Raw genomic sequence first — 20,375 nt, forward strand, 5'->3', positions numbered from 1 at the left:
GAAGTCATCAATCACGTCCAATACAATTTCACTTTCTTGGCCCTGCTTTCCTGAAAATATTAAAATAGCTGACCACAACTGTAAACTTCAGCGAAGATGTAAACTTTGATACACTAGGGACAACTTGAAACACCAGGGAGAAAAGATGATTTAACAGAGAATAGCAAGAGCACAGTGGAGAAGTATCTATTGAGAACATAGTTGTTGTTTAAGTTGTTCTGCTTATACAGGTAAACAAGGGCTCGGGATGGAACTAATTTAGCTACAGAAACATGTCTTTTGTAGCGACCTCTGGAAACAGGGGACAAGGAAAAGGTCTCAGTATAGACTATAAACCCATCACTGAAATCAAATATATAAACTGAATATATTAAAGCTTTGAATTTTATTACACTTAATTTCTTCTGAAAATCTTACCCTTCTCTCCTGTTCAAGGTTCAAGCCTAAACATGAGAAATGGAAGGATAAAGCAGAACTCCACTAAACGTGGAGTATATTTCGTCAGAGTCCGTGTAGGCCAGTTTGCCTCCCGTTACGACGACGTTTACTTCATCTCCTGCTTTGAGGTGAAGAACAAGGTGGAATGTCCCAGGACCACCACAGGTCCGTTTCCCCGAGTAGGGTTTGTGATACTCCAGCAGTTCCCTTCTGTACCCAGCTGTGTGGAGCTGAGCCACACTCGCGTTGGAGACAGACAGCACTGCTTCTACGTACTCATCCCTCTCTGGGGCCAGCACAGCGGTGATCAGGTAGCGCCCTTCATATGGTGATGTGAAAATGCCTGCAGAAGAGAGACAGGCTGAGCTTTTCAGACTCATTCAAAATGGAGAGACCCGATCGCTCTAAGCACAATGACAAACACAAAGCAACATGGGTTACCTGTTGCTACGTACAGGTACCTGTAACAAGATCAGCCTGGGCAGCTGACAGCAGTTGTGAAGGCAAAGGGTTGCTGCTTTTGGGTTAGAGCCCACCAGTCCTTCAGGACATAAGCAGGTCTTGTCCACATTCAGAAACCACCTGGCCTATGCAGCTGCCATGAATCAGAGCTGGGTGAAGAGGCGAGGGGCACTCACATGCTGTGCAAGTCCCCAGGAGGTTAAGGCACCCCTGATACCCTCACATGACATGATGCTCTGCTTGAGAAGGAGTCAGCCGCAGTTACCACTACTGCGAGAGTAGTATGTATCACCTCCCTCCCTCCTCTCCTCTGGATGACCCAGCTGGCTGAGCTGCAGTGAAGTAGGTTAGCAAGGAACCTCACCTCTGCTACCTGGGCTCAGCTGACCCGAGGTGGGGTGAGGAGCACAACCAGCTGTGCTGGCAGAGTGGACGTAGTGGTGAGTTGGGCCTCAGTATTACTGGGCGGTTGTGGAAAACCAGTAGTGGCAAAGTGTGCCTGTCCATATCCACAGGAAGCTCTTACCTCAGTGTGTCTGGTTTAGACGGACTTACTTTCAGGAATGTGCCAGCAAGGCCCGAGATAGCATCACACACTGGTAACCCATGCCACCACCTGTCTGGCACCTCTGAGAGTCCATTCTTTGGCTGTTACCTGTACTGGGGTTATAGTAGTCCCCGTCATTCACAAGCACTTTGTTAAAGTGCACCACGCCGACATCACTGGAGAAAGGCTTCTGCGTGAGCCCAGCAGAAAATGACACCAGGGAGGCTGCGGCAGAAGCAGGTCCTAAAATGGGTAACAACATGAGTCAGAGTCACATCAGGATGACAACACAGCCTCTCCTTGTGATGGTTTATAATCCAGTGTCTCTGTTCCGGCCCATAACCACTTGGACTAACTCTGTCACTTGAGGGGTGCCAGAATTAGCAGAATACATATTGCTGGCCCAGGTCCCAGGTGTATCACCATAAAATTTACTGAGGACCATAAAACTCCCCCCTTGGCCACAGCCTCCTTTTTTTTTTTTCCCTTCTAAGGGAAAGGTACATGGCTTATAAATGCTGGCAGTGGAAATTCTGCCACCTCTCAATTCAACAATGCTTCTGCCATGAACTTTCTTTGGGATTGAGGCTGCCCTTGGACATCTCCGTTCTCACAGAGAATCACACAGAATGTCAGGGATTGGAAGGGACCTCAAAAGATCACCTACTCCAAGTCCCCTGCCAGAGCAGAATCACCTACAGTTCTCCATCACTCTCACCATAGCAACAGGAGTGCTAAAGGTGTATAGCTTGTGCCAGCTTTCCTAGTCACACTGACAAGCTGTGCACAGCTTACATCTCTTACCTTCTCTGCCAAAGGGTAGTGAAAATAGCTACAAGTAACACTTCTGTATTAAAGCAAAGAGAACCACCACTGCGGCTTTTCTCTCCCTCCAGCACTTCTCTTTTGGGAGACTTTTTGCTCCATAATTTTTTTCTTCTTTTCTCAGATCAGACACTTAGTTCTTTCACTTACTAGCTAAACACTGCTGTTAGACTGGTGTTGAATGAAATACAATTTGGACAATTAAGACATTTTTACTTTTAACAGACTGACTTAACAGCAAATGTTTAGTGATCAAACACTTATTAGTCCCATTTTGGTTTCCTTCCCCCTAAACATTTCCCCTAAGGCAGGACACGCTACTATAGTCAACTCTTGTTGCTTTGTTTGGGCAATTAGGTAAACAACAAATGCACTTAAAGTTGTCCTCAGTTGCTCTTTCTGTTCTACCCTGTTCAGGTTAGGATCGAGGTCTTCTCCATGATGCTTCACCCCCACTCCTTCTTCTGCCTTCCTTAAAATAAAAATTTAGTTTTCTTCTCTTCCTATTAATCTGAGATGCCCATCAGCAACCAATGTTCAATTCAGATTATATCACTTAAAAATTGAAGTTTAAAAGTGACCATCTAAAATGTGGATATACAAATGCTATGCTATCCAATTTTTTTCCAAATAATTTGGCATGGTGGGGTGGGAGGGGAAAGCAAGGGCAAGACAGGCCTGAAACTTCAGAAATGGTAAATAACTACACTGATTTCCCTCAGGAGCTAGAAACCAGCTGCCTCATGTATCTTTGGAAATCTCTTTATTCGTTATTTTCTCTCATGCTCAGAAAACAGACAGAAACTCATTTTCATTAATCCTACCTGACAGGGTGCCTGCAGGTACTCCTGTGAGTGAAGATGAGGTTATTTGAAAGGACCAAAATTAATTGCAGGAAGTCTACTTACTTATCGAATGATAGAATGGTTTGGGTTGGAAGGGACCTTAAATATCATCCAGTTCCAACCCCGCTGCCATCAGCAGGGACACCTTCCACTAGACCAGGTTGCTCAAAGCCTCATCCAACCTGGCCTTGAACACTTCCAGGGACCGAAGTGTTTACTTAAGCAGTTTCTGTAAAGCTCCACCACCTTAATACCACATTACTTACAGAAAGCATCTCATTGTATTCCCAGCTTGCCCCAAGACTTGACTCAACTGAAAATGCACCTCAACTAACTTCTTGTTCACACAGCTACTTTCCTCCTGAGTCTGGTAGCAACAGCTCTTTTTGTTCTTACAACTCCTACCATTCACATCACGGCCAGAGAAGGTTTGCCCTAGCACTTACCTACTGCTCCTTACACAAATATCCATCTCCTACCCCATCCTTCAGCATGCTTCTGTGAATTATGCTGTTCTTTCATGCAAACAGCAACAACACACAACCACTGGTGCAATGGTGGGATTGCATGTTCTTTACCCCAAGGTCAGCAAACACGCTTTCCCCTGATGTGTGCTAACGAGAACACTGCTCTGTGTCCAGTGATCAAAAGGAACAGCTAAACATGCAGCAGAACTCATCACAGCACGGCAGGGCAATTTATGTATTCAGTAAACTTTTTCTTCAAATCAAGGGCAACCCACAGCAACATAAATCTTACATTACAATACGATCATGCCTTTATATGTGAAACATGTCCTACAGGCTTGCTGCCTGGAGTCACATGGAGAAAGTAAAGATGGTTGAGTATAAGACAAGTAAAAAGAATTAAAAAGCCCAAACCAAAATTAGTCCTTTATCTGCACGGAATCATACAGTGGCATTCACAGTGGTAGGGCTCACTAGCTCAGCTGTTTCCTTTACCACACCGTACAAGGAGATTCTTTTAGAATTCTTTAGAAGTAACCACCCTCCATTGAAGCTGCAGGGTTAGGGACACAAGCAACACTGCAGAATGCATGAAGGGGGAGGGTGGGGAAGGCAATTTGTGCTTTCAGTGATTTTTTTTTTTTTTTCACTGTGACCCTCTCTGTATGCTGATCAGAGCATCCAAATCCTCTTCTTGGCTCTGTCCTTGCCCAGTTGTATGACCTGGGGATTGTACAAGCATTTTCTCATCAGTTCCCAGACCAGTTCATCAACCAATTCATTACTTCTGCTTCTGCAATCTTCCTTGTTCCAGCAAACAAAAATTCTCATAACTGTAAAATTGCCATGCTTCAGTAACATTTGCTGCTGATGTTTCTTTAAATAACAATTGGTTCAACTCTTTCCATACTGAAAGGGATTAGGTGGATTTTCTTAGGTCCCAACACTTAACTCACCTTTGTCATAAACTCCTTGCCTGTGAAAATAGAGCTAATATGTAATACTGTGCCTCATACTTTCTCATTAACACTTCTAGATCCTTGAAGATCTTTACCTACCAAGTTATATTGTAAGATGTATGCAAACAGATAGCTGATGAATCTGAACAACTCAATAAATTATTCAGTATTGGAAGCACGCAAATCATGCCTCAGCATTCAAGAAGAGCACTAGTTTAATCCTAGAGGACAGAGTTGGAGCCCTTGACTTCTCCCTGAGCACTGCTTTTATATAACAGAAGCTATTCAGAAACAGAAATGAAAGGGGGTACTCAGAAGGCAAATTTAATAGTACAAGCTTCTTATTTTAGGAATTATAGTACAAGAAGGTCTGATCTTCTTTCAAATTTTAATTTCAGTACCACAAAATGTACTGGTTGAAGACTGGCAAAGACTCCATAAACTGTGATCCTGCACAAATTGGATATCAAGGATTCCTTGATGCCTTATTTAAGTATTAAATTCCCCCTCCAATAAGCAAAAATCTTCCCTTCCCCAGCTGTTAATGTCCACAACACTGTTAACTGCTGAATTCTGCCCCAGAATGCTCTTTCTTTGCTGTCTATAAGCAGACTCTGACAGTTAGCGACAGTGGATGTAAATGCTCTAACTCCATGGAAGTCTAATAGCTATTTGCACCATCCTTATATCTGTGTTTTCTATGACTCTACCTGCCACTGGGGTTTGCAAGGCATTTTGGGGTAAGTTACAGGACAGATCAGCAGGTGTATCTTATATTTAGATAGGTCTTCAGGGGCACGGATCAGGAAAAGGAACTCCTTGGTCAAGCCCACCTCTCTCTGGATCCCAGGGTGATAATGTTTCTTGCAACACGTTCCACCAAGCAGCAACAGGCGCACTGCCTGCCACATCCTGCCTTTTCAACACTTTTAACACCCACCTACTGTTTCACACAGTTTTAGCATAAACTTATTAAACTACTGCTGTCTATAAACAGCAATAGGTTGTACAAAGTGGAATAAAACCCCCAGGAAATCCATTTATCACAAGAATCTAGACATCTATATTGCCTTTGCTGGCATCAAGATAAACGAACATTTCTTTACTTCTCATCCTCTTCCAGAAGCCTCATCTACTGCTGCTTGTTCTTGCCACCACAATCCTCAAATGCAAAAAGTTTTTAATTCGAAAGTATAAATATCAGAAATAGAGCGTGAACTCTTTGCAACTCTTTTCATCAGTCCCCAGACCAGACTTCAGGACATTGTAACTGTGGTTTTGTTAGGGCCATCAAACGAAGTCCCAAGGGTAGACATTTTGGATGCTATAAAGCCCTAATGTTTTATTTTCATCTATTTCTCATATTTCCTCAAACAAAATTAGATTAAATAATTCTTTTTGACGAGGGTGTGGGAACATTCACTTTGATCTAGGATACCATTCCCTGAGGTTTGATAATATCTTGAGTATGAGGTTGTAGGCCAGGCAGCACCCAATCAACATATTTATCGAGGCCAATCAGCATGTCCCACACAAGATTTATACCTGTTTATCAATCCATAAATAACTGTGATATTAGCAATTATGAAAAAATTTTTAAATCAAACCAAGAAAACTGCATTTTCAATCTTTTTAAACTGTGGTTGTCAGTGGCAGCACTTCTGCTTTCACTGAAGTCAGGAACACGAGCCCTCATGATTCTAACAAAGTCAGAAACTCTCACACAAGGAAGACCAATTCATTCATTAGCTCAGATACTAATACTACTTCAAGATCTTAGTCTTGGGTTTATTCATATCTTATTAAAGAAATATTAAAATTGTCAGAAAGAAATACGTATTTTCTCATTTAAAAGGGGGAAAAAAAAAAGGTCAGTACTGACATTTGCTAGGGAATAGAAACACTATATTTAAAAAAACCACTGAAGTAAGTAACAATAACCCAAAACAAATTATTTTTCAAAACCGAAAAAACCTCATATTTTTAAAGGATGCAGATTATATTTTAATGCTTAGGTAGCAAAAATCTGCCAGATTTTCCTCGATGTTAAACTTAAATACGAAAAATCAACACAGTTCTCTCAACCGTGACTTTCCAGGGACTGAAATAAATATTAACTACCTGTGTAAAGAATTTCTAGGAAACAGTTGCCTTACCTTGTGAGCTCGTGGTAGGAGGAGATAACTTTGGATATCCTACAAAGAAAAAGTAGGATGTGTCACACAGTACATAACAGAGTGCATGATGACAAAATATCACTGACGTTTTCTAAAAAGCACCCTTTGTTACCAAGCAGCAACCTACCAAAATAGCTACCAAACAGCATCTCCTAGGTAATATTAGGAAGAAGTTCTTCCCTGTGAGGGTGGTCAGACACTGGAGCAGGTTGCCCAGAGAAGCTGTGGATGCCCCCTCCCTGGAAGTGTTTAAGGCCAGGCTGGATGAGGCTTTGAGCAACCTGGTCTAGTGGAAGGTGTCCCTGCTGATGGCAGGGGGGTTGGAACTAGATGATCTTTAAGGTCCCTTCCAACCCAAACCATTCTATGATTCTATAATGCTCAATTATCGTTAAGCTGAGGCAGCCATAGCAAAGAAAAACAAATTCTTACTACAATGTACAAAATCCACTGCAAGCAGTATGGTGAGGGGAAAAAAAAATAATTTAAGTTTCCCTAGTGGCAAAGACTGCAGCAGTAACCAAGGATTTTACATCAGCCCTGTTGACCTCATGCTTTGTGCAGCCTTGGCAAGGGCAACAGAACTGGCACTGAACGTGCTTCCCCGACTGCTGTAGCCAGCTGGAGGCTGCAAAGGCTGCTCACAAATGACCTCGGCCGTAAGCCCGTTCCCAACAGCAACAGCCGTAAGAGGTGTCCACGAAAGGCTGAAAGGTGGCTGGTAAAGCACAACAGATCTCAGTGCCACCCCTCTAGCAAGACCCAGCATGTCCATCGCGCTTAGACGGGAGTGATTCATTATTGGTTTGGTTCTCTCACCTGGTGCTCCAGCATAGCCTTCAGCAATGGGCATGGTACTCTGACCAGCCTGACCATCCACGCTCCCAAGCCGCCCTCTTCCTGACATTAAAACAGTGCCCGGAGGCCCGGCCTCTCCAGTCTCCAGAATGATCCCGGTTGTTCCAGGCAGAAATGGCACGACTCCAGACCCTGGCAGCGCTGGGCGTGGAAGAGGTCTCGGCTGCGGTGGCTGGAGGGGGGTCCTCTGTCGAGGGGGTTGTATCCTTGGCCTTGATGGCAACAGGGATATGCCAGGTTGGGGCTGCAGAGGCGGTCTTGGTGGCAACGGCTGCCGTGGTGCTTCTGATCGCCCTTTGAAATGATGAAAGAAGAGGAAAGATACAGAATTATTTGCCTAACTTAGTATATAAAATTGCATATTTTTGTAAAATTGGTACTTTAAAACAGGATTCAGTTGAGGCCACCTTTCCCCTCAGCCGCAAGACTGCACTGGCAAAACTCCTTTCCCCTCCTGCAGTACTACAGACTCCCTGCTTTCCCAGCCTGTGACACAGGGAAAGGAGTGAAGACAGCCTGGAGACAGGACAAGCTGCAATCAAAATAAGCCATGAACATTCACATGCTAATCCAGCTCTGACTTTCTGCACCAAGCGGGCTGTGTGTCACACCTACTCCCGCTGGTGCCTTCACCTCCATTGCACGCTCCCTCTCTGCCTTCACTTCAGTTCCCCTGAACCCCTCTCGCCCATCACTCCTGCTTTCAACTCTGGACTCACACAACACCTAGCACAAGGCAGTCTCATTCTTATCTAACCCTTCAGCACTACCATAAGGAAAATTATCCATAGCAAAAAAAAAAGAGTAAATGAACACTAACTTACAGATTTTTTTCCCTACTCTGAAAAGCAACAATTTTAAAATTCCAAGTGCTCTCATTACTAATATTTTCTGACAATGAAGGCAGAACCCTAGGATAAAATCTACCAGAAAAGCCTTTATTGTTTAAAGGGAAGAGATACTATTAGAAGACTTTTCCAGTAGGGCAGCCAACACATATGACATCAGGGTTGAACAGCGCTGACATGGTTACATTTGTGTATCTGGTCCAGTTTTTAGCCCTTTATAAGAATTGTGGCTTATTCATAAAAATGAAGTCCTAGATGACATTTAAGGATGCAATTTCCTCCTAAGAATGAAGTTGAATTACATCTACATTAAGAACAGGAATTCAAAAATGTGTAGATTTTAGCAGATGCAATGACAGCTTTTACACAGAATAATTAGAATTTCATTCTAAATTAAACACTAGCATTGGTTATTTTGGTTGCATTTTGAGACTAAAGCATGGATTTAGATGCAGGGATGGAAGTGAGTTGCTGGGGAAATGGACAAACATCCCCTTGCAAATTTATCAGATGCAACTCATCACATCAGAAACGCTTGCCATGGTCCACAGTGGAGACCAGTGCTCTGAGGTCTCAGTGGTCAGAATGGAGCACTTCATCACAGTCTAAAATCAGCCCAGGTCAATTCATCAGTAAAGCAAATGGCTGGGCCCAGAAGCAGACATGGTGTGAGGCTTCCCCTGGCTCTGCTGTGTTGCTGGGGACCCCTAGGAGGGCCTCATGCTGAGCCTTTGGGCGAGAGCTCACGACCAAGTCGTGCAGGTATCGGCCACGATGCACAGTCAGGGTCCAGGCGGTGTCACTGGCAACCCATGTGCTGTTTTGTGACTACTCGGCACCTGCACTTTACCCTTGTGAATCTCATTTCTTGTTTTTGGTCTCATAAAAAGTCTACATAAGCCTTCCGGAGTACTGGGAGGCTGTCTGAAGTCATAGTCTCACACCACCTGCATTCATGTGCCAGACACGCCTGCTAGAAAAAAAACCTTCTCAGCTTTGCTGGTTGAATTTAACTGTCATGAGAACTCAGGCTTGTACAAGCAATGCACCACAAAGCTGGACTGAAGCTCACCCAGTAACTCTGCCCACAAGGCAGAGGACTAAGAAGTGAAATGTTCACTTTACACAGACTAAAATTATCTTTGTAAAAATCCCAGGATTAAAAATATCTTATAAAAATTTTCATAAAAGGTTTAAAGTATCAAAGTGAATTGTTTACCAGAGTTGCTAACTTAGTGAGACACCTTCTGTCCACAGTGGCATAGATTTAGACCTTCAACTAAGATCTTCAGGTTAACTTCATTTAAAACAAATTGACAAAATACTTTACCTTTGGATGCATGTACCTGTCATTTCTCTAGTCAATTAAGCTGAGCTTTATTAAGACAACTACTTGGGCTGACACAGGGAAAATGAATCCATTTGTCTGCTTGCTTTTCTAAACCTTTAAATAACAATCAACAGCTCAAATCCTGTATCCTGTGCAAACTGCTTCCTTGCATGCACCTTGCATGTATACTGCAATATACAGAACTCCATAAAGCTAAATCCAAAATTAGGTGCCTAAAGCTCAACTTAAACTGCCAGTAGTCAGATACATGTCAGGTGAGAGGGATCTGGTCTGTCATCTTTGCTAACCTTTTTGGCCTCTTCTACTTGCATCACAGCAAGACAAAATACTAATAAATCATTAGACAAAGATGATAACAGTGGAGCCACCCGATCCTGATGTTGAATTCCATAACATGTTTTAAATTCACAAGAAAATGAACCCCCAGTGAAGGCTGGGGTGAATCAAGCTGGACCTGCTCAAGCTTTGCTGAGCAGTGGATAAAACAGAAATCTTCCCCATCATCCTCCCATCTCTCTGGGAAGGCAAAGAGCAGAGCTGAGATCATTACACAGCTGAGAACAGTAACACTGCTGTCAGCAGTGGCGTCCTTGCTGCCCTGGTTGTCTTCACTGGTGTAAGTAGCAACTCAGTTACCATGTCAGACAACAGCTTCTGCTCTCAGATGCCCATTTGCAACCAAAACAGAAGGACAGATTTCCCTCCTTGCTTGAAAAGAAGAATGCTTTTGTTTCCCTCCTCTTAAAAAGATTTTATTTTTTTCAGTTTGTTCAGCCAGGCAGCTTTAACCTACAACTTACTTCACCAAGTAAGGAAGTGAAGTCTTCCTTCACTGCTGGGAAGGAAGATGAGCAGTGACCTGGATGCCTGAGGCTGGTGGATCTTCGGGCTGCATCTGTTTCTAAGGGTGCATCTGTTCAGCCCCCAAACCACACAGAAACAAAGTGCATAAAACAAACTAGTGAGTAAAGGAATCTGTGACTGCACTCACAAGAAGCCAAAAAGACCTGACTTGAATTTTCTCATATAGATACAAAAGGGATTTGACAACTAAGTTACAAATTACCATTTTGCACAAGTTCATAGGGAGTCTAGAGGAATTGACTATAAGACTCTCTTATTTGCGCTGCAACACTAAGATTTTATGTTACCATTTATCGATGCTGTAGTGTAGAGCACACATTTGGGTTCTTAGACTGTAACTTCAGCAGACAACATTTAGCTTTAGAAATCCTGCTGCAAAACAACTACCAGAGCAATTGCAGTTCAGGTTAAATAACCATAACCAAAGCAAACTGCTTGCAGCCTGCCAGCAGCAGTATCAGTGCAAGACCACACATCTGACTCCTGGAAAACTTCATGAATCTATATGAATAGGCAATAAGTTAAAAGAGACCACTACCTTTAACATTGTTTCAGTTTCATGTCATTTGAAGAGCAAACATACCTGCAGAGATGGACAGAGCGCAATGAGAACATAAAATTACCCTATGAGTCGTGGAGCTGGGGGCAGTCACCATTTAAGGGGGACAAAGAGCTGCTGGATTACATTACCTTGGCAAATAGGCCCTGTGTGGTCCCCAGTGGCCTGCCCTCACCTTCACCTTGTGTATGGTGAATGGCAGGATGCTATGCTACCTTCACCAGAAACTGTAACAAATAAAATATGGATCTGGCCTCTGGGTCCGTACATGATGTACAATTCACTAACCTGGCTTGTTAGTTTGGACTGAGGCACTTCAAATGCGCTAATAAAAAATTTGGAAAGAAAACACAACCATATTCCTAGGATTAGGGTCATTTGACTTTGCTCAGGTTTACAGTGCACTGGGCTTACACTGCTTGATAAGATTTTATATTGTATTTCTTGCAACATATCCTTGCCTTACTGCCCTCAACAACTGTTATTAGTAACAACTTGTTTCTGTTTCGGCCCTTCTGAAGTCAAATGACATCATTTGAATGCTATGATATGCTGGCAAATAGTGCATAAGAAATTCAGCACCGATCTATGGCCAGGACTGAAAGTCTTCTTTTCAAATGATGTTGGTATCAGAGACGATGCTGCAGATCATGGACGTAAAAACAGGTAAAGCCGCACCCAATTCACATAACAGGGTTCCCAAACTACTTCCAAAAACCACTCTTTTGCCACCATCTTTCTGCAGCTTCAGCCATCAAAATTTACTTGGAGGGCTGTGCCAGACAGTGTTACTGTAATTGGAAACATTTGGGGAATTAAGTGTGTGCTTCACGAATCCTTCAGAGGCCAGAGGCACCCACCGCAGTGAGGGATGCTCCGAGTGCCTGCACCCCAGCACCAGCAGCAGCGTCCTTCCCCCAGCTTAACACCCGATGGTGGATGGAGAGCTCTGCCCTGAAACGGCATCATGCTATGGAAACCCAGGCAGGCCGAGGCTTTTTAATGCTTTACAACATTGTAATAGGGGCTGGTAAATACAACCCAGGAGGCTGCTTGAACACCTGCTTTCAAGAGCAGAAGAAAGATTAGCATGTGCATCTTGGACCATTCTCCAATGTCGGTCTGTAGTGCAAATTTATTTTGGGCAAGATGGATGAGAAATAGGATTACACAGAAACATCATACTGCATTTTAATGGAGACTGATCTGTTTTTGCAAGACCTAGGAGTGAAGGCCTTCACTCTGTTGAATTTAAGTAAAGATTTCACCAAAAGAAATACATGAGAATTAGAGATCCCCTGCATTCTCCTTCACCTCTTCCTTTAAAGGAAGAGAAATGTTGTTTTTTGTTGTTATTTTGTTTGTTTTTTTAATTTCACACAAGGGCTTCTCATCTCAGGAAGATTTTTGTGCCAAGTACTGTAATACATTTGGTTTTAAACAATTAAAACACTCAGAACAAATACATCTATCAGAGATTTTCAAGTCTGCCTTTGAGTGCAAAGGATATTCTTCCCCACAGAAATTACTTTCAGACCTTTCATGAAGCACAACTTGTCCATTCAAGAGTGCTTGTGGTCTCACATCCTATCTTCTCCAGCCACCATCAGCTGCCACAGCCCACAGGTTCTTCCCTGAGCACCTCTTCTGATTTACAACCAGTCACAGAAATCAGCCTCTTATTTAACTCACACGTGCACAGAATTAAAACCAGAAGCATCAACCAACTGAAGAGTGCAATTTCAAAACAGTTTCAAATTCCTATGTTTTTGCATCATGCTAACAGAAACAGGAACTCAGCTTCCTTCTGTAAACTTTGACTCTCTCAGAAAAACAATACATTGCTGAAATTTGGGACAAGAACTGCAGAAAAAACTAAGTAGCATTCGGCAAAGTCTCTAAGCCATCATGGCAAGGTTCACCAACGTGTAGAGTTCACCATTTCATAGCCTTTTGTGCCAAAGGGAACGTGTCTCTACTTCTCAGCCACTCTAATGCAAACTTTAAGCCACAGGTGGAGGTAGATTTGAGCAAACACGTTGGACTACTAACAGAAATGTCTGAGGTCGGAAAACACTGCCAGCTGGGGTGTACACATATTGCCAACTTGCCAACTACACTGTGGGAATACAAACTTCTGGCAGAGTTATGAACTAGAAGTCTTATACAGCCACACCAAGATATGCCAGAGCTTGTTTGCAAAAGTCCTAAATCAAAGAGTTGGTGCTGAATTATAATGATCAACTCATGCTAAGAAAAAAATTTACAGGAAATCTTTCTTATCATAATTTTGAATTCCTTTGACTTTGTTTCTCTCCATTCACATTTCAACTTACCCCAAGGAATCAAGAATAATTTCCCACAACAAAATAAAACAAAACAACAAAAAATTAAATCACATAAAATCAACTGGAGTAATACCCACTGATAATTATTACTTAACTCACTTTAAACTCACTATCCAAATATATTAATTTTCCCACCCTCTTTGTTCTGGCTCAAAGTAAACATGAAAGCATAAAAACATTCTTTTTTTTTTTGTGAGAATACTTTTAAAAGCACTCAAAGTCCTCTGTGGCATTCTAGAGCAAAGAGGCAAAACTAGAGTCACTGTAAAAACAAAGTAGAAATTGTATAATATTAAATTTTTCCTCCCTTGTTGAGTTCCTTTATAAATGATTCAGAAAACAAAGTCAGTTGAAAAACAAACAGAAAGCATTAAAAAAAGGAAAAAAAAAAAACAAAACCAAACCTTACTTGTGTCAGACTGAGATTTCAGCACGCCTTCTATGTCTGTGGTGATTTTGGAGACCTGACTATAAAACTGTTGGACAGAATTTTTGAGGCCAGAAATATCAGTGGAATGAGATGCTATAGTTCCATTCATTTCACGGACGCAGTTCCACAAACTGCTCACATGCTTATTCAGACCTTCTTTTATCTTCTGCAAGCTATCTGAGACAGAGTCCAACTTGCCACAAACTTTTTCAACATGTGAGACTCTACTCTCAACATCTGAAACACCCTCCTGGATACCTTGGGTCTTTTCTTTGCATTTGCTAAGATCATTCAGGATATGGTCATTCAATTGTTCTAGTCTCTCTTTCACTTCACCACAGCAATTATCACTGGGATGAGCAGTTTGACTTGCAAATGTCCTCTGCATTTGATCGATTTTTCGGAAGACACCACGTTGTGTTTTTCTACAGGTAGAATTGACACCCAGAAGCTGCTCTTTGCAGCTACTCAAGCCATCTTGAAGATTCTTCATATCTTTATCCATGACATTTAGACTATACCGGAATACACGTACGTCCCTCTGCATTTTCTGGATGTCACGTTGGTTACCCTTAATTAAGTTGAGTTTCTCATTAAGAGAGCTATTTAGAGACTGCAGGAGAACAGAGTTGTTCTCTGTTTTCAAAAGCAAGTGATCGTATTTGTTGTTACAGTTTTCTAGCTCTTTCTGAAGGTCCTCCATACTTTGTGGTGCAGACTGACATTTCTGCCCACAGAGGCGTTCAAGTGACAGTAGTTTGTTCTTCAGGAAATTAATCTCTGCTGTAAACTGCTCATTTGCAAATCCTGCATCACTGGGGAAGATGGGCCCAGGATTAATATACATTCCATCGGGGTCTGTAGTGTTAGCGATCTCTAAAATAGTGCCACCTAGTCTATCTTCTAGTGCCCGTAGCTTTTGGTCAAACAAGTCTCTCAATTCATCCACCTCAGCAGCTATAGCACCACGGAGAGTTTCCTCAATGTAAAAGCAATGTGCTTCAGCATTTCGTTCCGTAACGTTCATCCTTGCATCTAGCTCCTCCAACCTCTCACCAAACATGTCTTCTAGATCTGGAGTTGACAATCGACTGATTTCATTATCTATTCTGACGTTCAAGATCCTGTGTGCTTCCACAACTCTGTCAATCTTCTTATCTAAATTTTTTATCTGTTGGTCAAAGTCATTTCTCTCACCCTCCTTACAACAACTGGTCTTGTTTGATGGAATCTGAGTTCGAAGAGTATTTAGTTCTTTCCTCAAATCATTCTCTTTTCCTCTTATAACATCAATTATTCCTAAACAGTTATTTTCATTGTCGTCACACTGCTGCTGGATATCCTGTAGTTTGTATTCACAAGAGTTCTTCAGATCTGCCATTTTCTTTTCAAATCCTTCCAGTAGTTCCTGTCTGAGGGACTCAAATTTTGAGTCTATATACTCCTGATATATATTGTCACTGGGCATTGTTATTGTAGGTCCTCGTGCTGCCTCCTGCAGTTGTTTTAATTGTCCTTCATAGCCTTTTACTTTTCCATTCAGCTCCTCCAGCTTGTCATTCTTCATCTTCAAGGCTTCTTTGACCTCAGCTAGCTCAGATTTTATATCTTCCATTTCAAAATCAATAAAAGGGTCTTTTTGATCTTTGCTGCTGAGAAGTCCAGGCAGATGAATAGCATCTGTTTCACCACCAACTGCACTATCAGGCTCTGGACGGTCATAAAGGTTGTTCAGCCAAGTGACCAACACCTTACTAGCATCTTCTTGAACAGTCAACTTTAGGTTTTCATTCACGCCTGCCAGAGAGGACTGAAGTTCAAGCACTGATCGTGTAAGTCTAAACAATTCGTCCTCAAGAAACTGCATTTTCTTCTCATATGGTGGAGGTTCCGGCACTTCTGTTGGTTCTGCATCTGTTTCATGGAAATAACAGACAAAGTCTGGATGTAAATATTCCAGTGGTATCTGTTTTAATCAGCTAAAACTAATTTCATTTTTCTTTAAAGTCAAATAATGATTTAAATTGCATAATGTTTGTTCCCTTTTCTATTCTTGTTTTCAGTAGTTTATAAGTAAAATGTTATCAAAAGACTCCAAACTAAAAAAATCAGCACATTGACTAATTCCTGCCAAGGCGCAATGGCAATAAATAAATAAATTAGCAAGCATAACCTGCCTTCCTGTTTAGCAGTGAATCTAAGCTACAACTTATCTAACAGATCATTTTAGACCCATATACATCACAACACAATCACCTTAGAGCCACAACATCTCCTATAACAATAATTTGGGAGGTGCTGCTCCTGAATTCCCACTGAAAATTTAAGTGGCAATAATTTGTGTGCCTGAAGTGGGTTTGTGCTCCAATATTTTGATGAACCAGGGTCTGAACGCATATATTGGATGGGGTTCTGCAAGATATTCTAGTTATCACACTTGCTTCCAAAATACCTAATTATCAGACACATATTTAAGTAGGCAATAAAAACTTGTATAAAAGCATAAGCTTTACATATCCAAAACTGTTAGATTCAAATAACACCAGCATTATCAACATTGATGAGAAAAAGTAAAAGACTTTTAGCTGCAATCTATTTTTTATCTAGGACAAATCAATCAATGAATCTGAAACCGTCCTTCCAATCCATTTGTCATTGGCAGCACTTCATTTGCAGAGTCACGTACAATTCTGCAAATTCAGTGTCAAGCAAAATGTGCAACAATTGTAGAAAATCCAGAAGAAAGAAAGAAACTTTATCAGAGGTCAAGGAATAATAAACTGCAAGAAAAGTCAAAATAATTTGTTATTTAGGCTACAGAAGATATAAAGATAGACAGAGATACAGAGATAGATAGATAGATAGATAGATAGATAGATAGATAGATAGATAGATAGGCAGGCTAGAGGAGAGAGGATATCTGCAAACAGGTAGGGAATAAACTGTTTTCCATCTCTACTGCTGATGGGACAGGACAAGAGGAATGGGCTTCAACTGGAGCAAGTGAAGGTGAGGCCTGAGAGCTGTATGGAAAGTGAAATGCCAAAAGACATTGCCACAAGCGCTGCAGAATTTCTACTACTGGAGGCTAAACAGACATAGCTGATCCTATCTCAAGGGATGGATAAATAGATCCCTTAAGATCTGTCTAGTCCTGTTTTCTGGAATTCTCAGCAACAAGGCACTGATAAGTCAAGATACTGAGCGTGATCCCAATAATCATCTAATATCAAGCCTGACCACCAATTCTTTTAGTTTAATAAATATTTAATACCACTTTAATGTGTAGTTCCACATGACCATATTTATTTGCATACTCCCATATATCTTTGCCATTAAACTCTATAAATACTTCAAGTATATTCCTAATTGCGATTTTGCATGGTATCTTTTATGCAATTCATAATGCAAAGACTTTTGCACAGTTAAGGCATACTATTACAGACATTAAAAAAAACACAACAGTGAAGTTAAGAAGCAGAAGCAAAGAAGAAATATACTTCTTTATGGACACACAAGCTGTTAGCACTAGAATAACTCTTTCAGATGGCAAGTAAACAACTAAGGATAAGAAGAGTTCCCTGTCAAATTGTGACTATATTGTGTTGGAGAGGTGTTAATAGTTAAATCTTCAGACAAAAGAATTTTAGCACTGGTTCCAAGCTATGCATGCTAGATAAACAGTGAAGAGCAACAGTGACACAGGGTCTGAAGGACATACAGTTGGAATTTTTCTTAGTCCAAAACTCAATTTCAGCTTAAAGACATTACAAAGAAGGTAGGAAGTCACAAATGTACTCATCACGACTGGCAGGGTGGCCAATTCCTTTAACAGTACAAAGGTATGCACACACAGGGTGTAGCTATTACATACACAGTAGTCTATTTTTGCATGGAATTACAGTTCTTCTAGGGTCAGAGCAGAAAGAAAATCTCTAGACAAAAGCAGTGTGCAAGTCACTTAAAGATAGCACCATTGTTTTATTTCATATTTTGGAAATAATATTTAAGGTGGTCTAACAAAATATTTTAAAAGCTTATCTTTAAAGCAGGTATATAATCTATAGGACTGGTTTAAAACCAGTATTCAATCCCAATTCATTCTACTACAGAAACACAAGTGGAAGTCTGATTAAGCACTATACATGACGCTAATCTCCAATGATGTTGGGAAGAAGTCCTTCAGAAGGAAACAACTGTTTATCATCTTTTGTTAACACAGAAAAGGCATAATACTGCAGTAACAGCACTCCTTTTACCCGTGCAGAAGACACCGTCTTACATAAACAAACATAACTCATTCCTTAAGGTATTTTTTCAGCAACTGAAGCTTACCATCCCCTTAGTATTAAGGCAAGTAATTTAATGTGAATCTGCACAAGCCCTTGAACAAACAAAACACTGTGAAACTACTAGGAAGCATTATATATCGATAAAGTTGTTATGTTATTTTTTGGTTTAATAATAGTTCCTCTCAAATATTTTTTTTTTTTTCTGGACATTAAAGAAACCATAAAAAACCATGTAAATTCTTACAAAAAAACCCCCCAACCTTAATGCAAAGATTTTCTTGAACCATGAGTAGCCAACTGGTATTTACGTCCAGTGTTCTACACCCACCCCTCCATTATTCTTCAGGAAATTCTCTGTATCAAGACTGTTATTGCCTGGCTATTATTTTCCCACCACATAGTGTCTTCCATATGGATTTTGTACCTGCCAGTAGTACAGTTTAATAGAAACCATAATGGTTCTTATACTTAAAAGACAAAACAAGAAACCAGACATGATCATGCATACCAAAATTCAAACAAAAAGTTACCCAAGCCTTTCTTCACAACAGCTTTTGCTGGTGTCGTTGGACGACGAGCAGTGTTTGGCTTTTCTGCTGGGCCTTCTCTGCAGTCTTCCCCTTTGTACCCAGGACAACATCTCCATTCCAGCTCTGTTACAGTCTTATATGCAACTGTGTACCGAGGTCTGAAACTTGTTCGGTATCTGCCAAAACAGAAAGCATTTTAAACAATCTGTAACCTAATCTGCTATTTAAATTAAACTTAAAATTTAAACAGCTTTTTTTAAAACTAAAAACAATTAATATATGCTTCATTTTCTCCTTCAAATGTCAAATGAACAAATGTTTCTATCTAGATTTTAGTTACCTGTATTCAACACAGTCATGCCAGGGAGAGTAAATATGGCCATAGAACAGGAGCTTCCCTGCATGAGCAGAGGGATAATGTGTTGTGGGAACTGAAGGTTCATCTCATCAGACACTGGTGAGTGTTAACAGCCACCGCCAGTGTATCACTCTACAAATTCAAAACCATTTTCCTCTAACTGCTTTTCCTTACAAATCCACCCACAGGGCAGTGCTGGCAGCAACTCTTCTTGACATCAAAAAATGTTTCTGTCTGCTTTGTCCCACTTGTCTTTACACAGTCTCCACTTAAACCATTCCTCAAAACCTGTATGTATGGAGCAGTCAAAGCTAGGAGGGATATTCCAGGGAAGGACAAAACGCTGAAACCATGAGTCAGGTAAGGACATGAAAGGAGGAGTCAGATGAAAGCTATGACCAACAAAGGAATCAACTCTTTCCTACTTCACTGCCCCAGTTAAGTTGAGTGTCTTGCAGACAAACCTATGCATACATTCTGTACATACAACTTTAAGTTTCCATGATTAATCACGGTAATTCATAAACTACAAATTGATTCTGATTGTGCAACTTTCTTTAACCATAAACTTCTTCTGTAACCTTCCTTCAGTACACATACTGCATGTTCAACTGCAGTCAGACATTATGGACCCCCACCAGACTTTACACAGAGGCTGTGCTATTTTATAAAAAATAAATCAATTTAAGGTATAGTTCATTTAGGGTTGAGAGATGAGGAAAATAAATAAAACTGAGATTTGTCACCTAAACTCTGTAAATTGATATACTTGGAACACATACGGCAATAGAAACAAAAAAGCTGCCCCAGGTTCTCATGTGAATTCCTGTCTCTGAATAAAACTAGTACCTTACTACTAACCTTCCTATCATATTTTCCGATCTTTTTTTTTAAAGATTATTTCAGATTAGAACAAGTTTGCATCTATTAATGAATGACGGACTCACTTCACAGCTGAGGTGTCCCTAAAGTAGTAATACAGGCAAAAGAAATACAAGACAGCAACAAAGGACTCGACAGGAGCTCTGCAACAGATTTCATTTAGAGCCTGGCTGGGCTCACAGAATGGGCAGCCACGCCATCACAGGGGGAAAGAAAAACAAACTACATGTTTCATTAAACATTTTTTTGTATTAATATACAGAAATCATTATTGTTTAAAAATTACCAGTAATCACCCACTAAACTGAAAGAATTAAATCTTACACTGACTGTGA

The 20,375-nt window shown here is 40.9% G+C and overlaps 1 protein-coding gene across 1 annotated transcript; it reads right to left on the minus strand.

The window, feature by feature from the left end:
• Positions 1–357: 357 nt before the first annotated feature.
• On the minus strand, positions 358–20,030 carry EMILIN2 (elastin microfibril interfacer 2). Its single transcript, XM_010173120.2, has 7 exons — positions 20,020–20,030; positions 18,801–18,976; positions 13,958–15,892; positions 7,540–7,872; positions 6,700–6,738; positions 1,556–1,690; positions 358–781 (listed from the first exon to the last, which is right to left on the minus strand). The coding sequence occupies exons 1-7, from the start codon at positions 20,028–20,030 to the stop codon at positions 444–446; spliced, it is 2,967 nt and encodes a 988-aa protein (XP_010171422.2). The 3' UTR covers positions 358–443.
• Between the last annotated feature and the right edge of the window lie 345 nt (positions 20,031–20,375).

This window comes from Antrostomus carolinensis, unplaced genomic scaffold (assembly GCF_000700745.2).
Source record: "Antrostomus carolinensis isolate BGI_N321 unplaced genomic scaffold, ASM70074v2 scaffold17688, whole genome shotgun sequence".
Classification (NCBI taxonomy): domain Eukaryota; kingdom Metazoa; phylum Chordata; class Aves; order Caprimulgiformes; family Caprimulgidae; genus Antrostomus; species Antrostomus carolinensis.

Bases quoted from the DNA above. Each gene is read 5' to 3' on its own strand.
- EMILIN2 (XM_010173120.2), bottom strand. The intron at 6,739-7,539 runs GTGAGAGAACCA...TTTTCTTTGTAG, and splicing joins AGGCTATGCTGGAGCACCAG to GATATCCAAAGTTATCTCCT. The intron at 782-1,555 runs GTAACAGCCAAA...TCTCTTCTGCAG, and splicing joins CTACTATAACCCCAGTACAG to GCATTTTCACATCACCATAT.